Genomic DNA, 2468 nt, shown 5'->3' with positions numbered 1-2468 from the left:
CACGGCGCCGACGTCGAGCTCGACGACGACGCGGCCCTAGAATGGGCGCACGCGGACTCCCTGGAGATGGCGAGGGAGCGCCAGTGCGCCGCCCTGCGGCGATTTGCGTAGCGCCACTGGGGCCGCGACGAGGGAGGAATCGTCGTCATCGAGGATAGCGACGACGCCGCCGCGCCGCCGCCACCAGCCCGCATAGGCGACGCCGGTCAGGGGTCCACCAGGGACGGTCGCGTCAAGGAGGAGAAGCCAGACAACGACGACTACTACTCAGCTTTTAGCCAGTTCTTTTTTTAATTATATATGTAATAAAAACCCGCTTTTTAAATGTAATATATGCCGAACTTCGCCGAACTTTGAACTTTGCAACATATTTAAATTTTTTGATCGCGCCTGGGGACGGCCCTGAAACCGGCGGCTAGAGACCAACTCGACCTCAGGCCGAGTTTTTGCGCCGGCTCACCCCAAAGGGCGATTTTAGGGGCCCTGAGGGGCCAACGGATGGAGATGCTCTGATCCGCTACATGTTGGACACGCCGGCTTGGCAAATGGGATAGTGGGATTTTATTGATCATGGGCCGCGCGCACCTAACCTGACAGCACCGGGCCCACCCAAGCCCGACCCCCACCTTCATCCCAAGAGCCACGGGTTCCTCTCCTCTCCTAATCGCCACCCGATCCCCACGGTCTCCTACTTTCTCGGCGCCTTCGGAGCCCCGACCCTCCGCCATGGCCACGGCCGCCACCATCTCCGCCACGCCCCTCGCCCCCCTCCCCTCCTCCCGGCATGCCTTCGCCAGCCCCAAAATGCTGCGTTCGCTCCCCTTCCTCCGGCGCCGCCTGCCCTCCCTGGCGGCCGCCGCGGTCAAGCAGGACGCGGCGGTCTGGAACGCGGCCCCCGTCGCCTCCATCGGCGCGGCCAGCGCCGACGGCTCGCTCTTCCACCTGCGCGTAGACCTCTCCGACGCCGCCGACCTCGCGTCCTCCTTCACCGCGCCGGGGCAGTACCTCCTGGTCCGCGTCCCCGGGGAGGACGACCTCAAGCCGGCCTTCATGGCCATCGCGTCGCCGCCGGGGGGAGGCGCCTTCGAGTTCCTCGTCAAGGCCGTGCCCGGCGCCACCGCGGAGAAGCTCTGCGGCCTCCGCGACGGGGACGTGGTGGAGCTCGGCGCAATCATGGGGAAGGGGTTCCCGGTCGAGAGGGTGACCCCGGCGGACGCCGCGGAGACGCTGCTCCTCTTCGCCACCGGGACCGGGATCAGCCCGATCCGCTCGCTCATCGAGTTCGGCTTCGCGGCCAAGCAGAGAGCTGACGTGAGGCTCTACTATGGCGCCAGGAATCTGGAAACAATGGCGTATCAGGAGAGATTTGCGGAGTGGGAGTCATCTGGGCTCAAGATAGTGCCGGTCCTGTCACGGCCAGATGATGGCTGGAAAGGTGAAAGGGGTTATGTTCAGCGTGCGTTCTTGGAAGCCAAGAACATTGCCAATCCTGCTTCCACTGGGGCTGTGCTATGCGGGCAAAGCCAAATGATCGAGGAGGTCACCTCGGCCCTTACAGCAGATGGCGTATCACAGGATAAAATCTTGAAGAACTTCTAGAGCACAGATCTCCTGAATGTAACTCATGCTTCTTTGGTTGAGCCGTACCGCCTTCCTGCTTGTATTAGAATTTCTGTAATTTGATTCATCGATACTTCTCAACACAAGATACGAGTAGATATACATGTCATCAGAGTTTGTTTTGCTCCATTTCCGCTGTGTGCCACCTCTGGGAGATGATAAGATCTGACCTTCAAGGGGCTGCTTAGTTTTATAGCTCGCATTGTTTTTCCTACATTGCCTCTTAGTTTCTGTAGATGGTTTTTGTTACTCTGGTAATACCAGTTTCTTTTACATAGAACATATTTTCTCCCTTGACAAAGCATAAATAACTTGCTAGCTTTTCCCTGCTGCATCTGTATGTTACCTGAAAATATTTTCATCGATCTTGCATAGTTTGTTTGTATGTATTATTTTTCTTGCATACCTATGAGACACACATTTATGTCTCATAGTTTAGCTCCATGTGATTTCTGACCATGGACTTGCTGTTTGTTAGTGTTCCAATATTGCTTGCTTCTCTTTGTACTGCAGTTTATTTTGGTAAGTTGGTATAGCTCCATTAGGAAGAATTTAGCATGGCTAGGCATGTGCAGCATCATAACTATTTTCAACACAATGGATGATAGATATACATGATATCAGAGTGCTTTTGCTCCGATTCGGCTGTGTTCTCCCCCTAGGAGATTATAAGATCTAACCTTCCAGGGGGGCTGCGTAATTTCATAGCCCGCATCGTTTTTTATTTCATTGCGTCGTAGTTTATTCCATAGATGGTGTTTGTTACTCTGATTATGTCAGTTTATTTTTCATCAAACGTATTTTTTCCCCTAACAAGCCATAAATAAATCGGTAGCTTTTCCATGATG

General features: G+C 54.6%; 1 protein-coding gene across 1 annotated transcript; it reads left to right on the top strand.

The window, feature by feature from the left end:
* The first annotated feature begins 648 nt into the window (after nucleotides 1–648).
* Nucleotides 649–1811, top strand: LOC119353251 (fruit protein pKIWI502-like). Its single transcript, XM_037619846.1, has one exon. It carries the CDS (start codon nucleotides 727–729, stop codon nucleotides 1597–1599), a length of 873 nt encoding a protein of 290 aa, XP_037475743.1. The 5' UTR covers nucleotides 649–726; the 3' UTR covers nucleotides 1600–1811.
* The last annotated feature ends 657 nt before the right edge of the window (nucleotides 1812–2468 follow it).

The sequence above is a fragment of the Triticum dicoccoides genome, chromosome 2A (assembly GCF_002162155.2).
Source record: "Triticum dicoccoides isolate Atlit2015 ecotype Zavitan chromosome 2A, WEW_v2.0, whole genome shotgun sequence".
Classification (NCBI taxonomy): domain Eukaryota; kingdom Viridiplantae; phylum Streptophyta; class Magnoliopsida; order Poales; family Poaceae; genus Triticum; species Triticum dicoccoides.
Note: the sequence above shows the minus strand (reverse complement) of the source record. Positions and strands in the feature narration are given on the sequence as shown.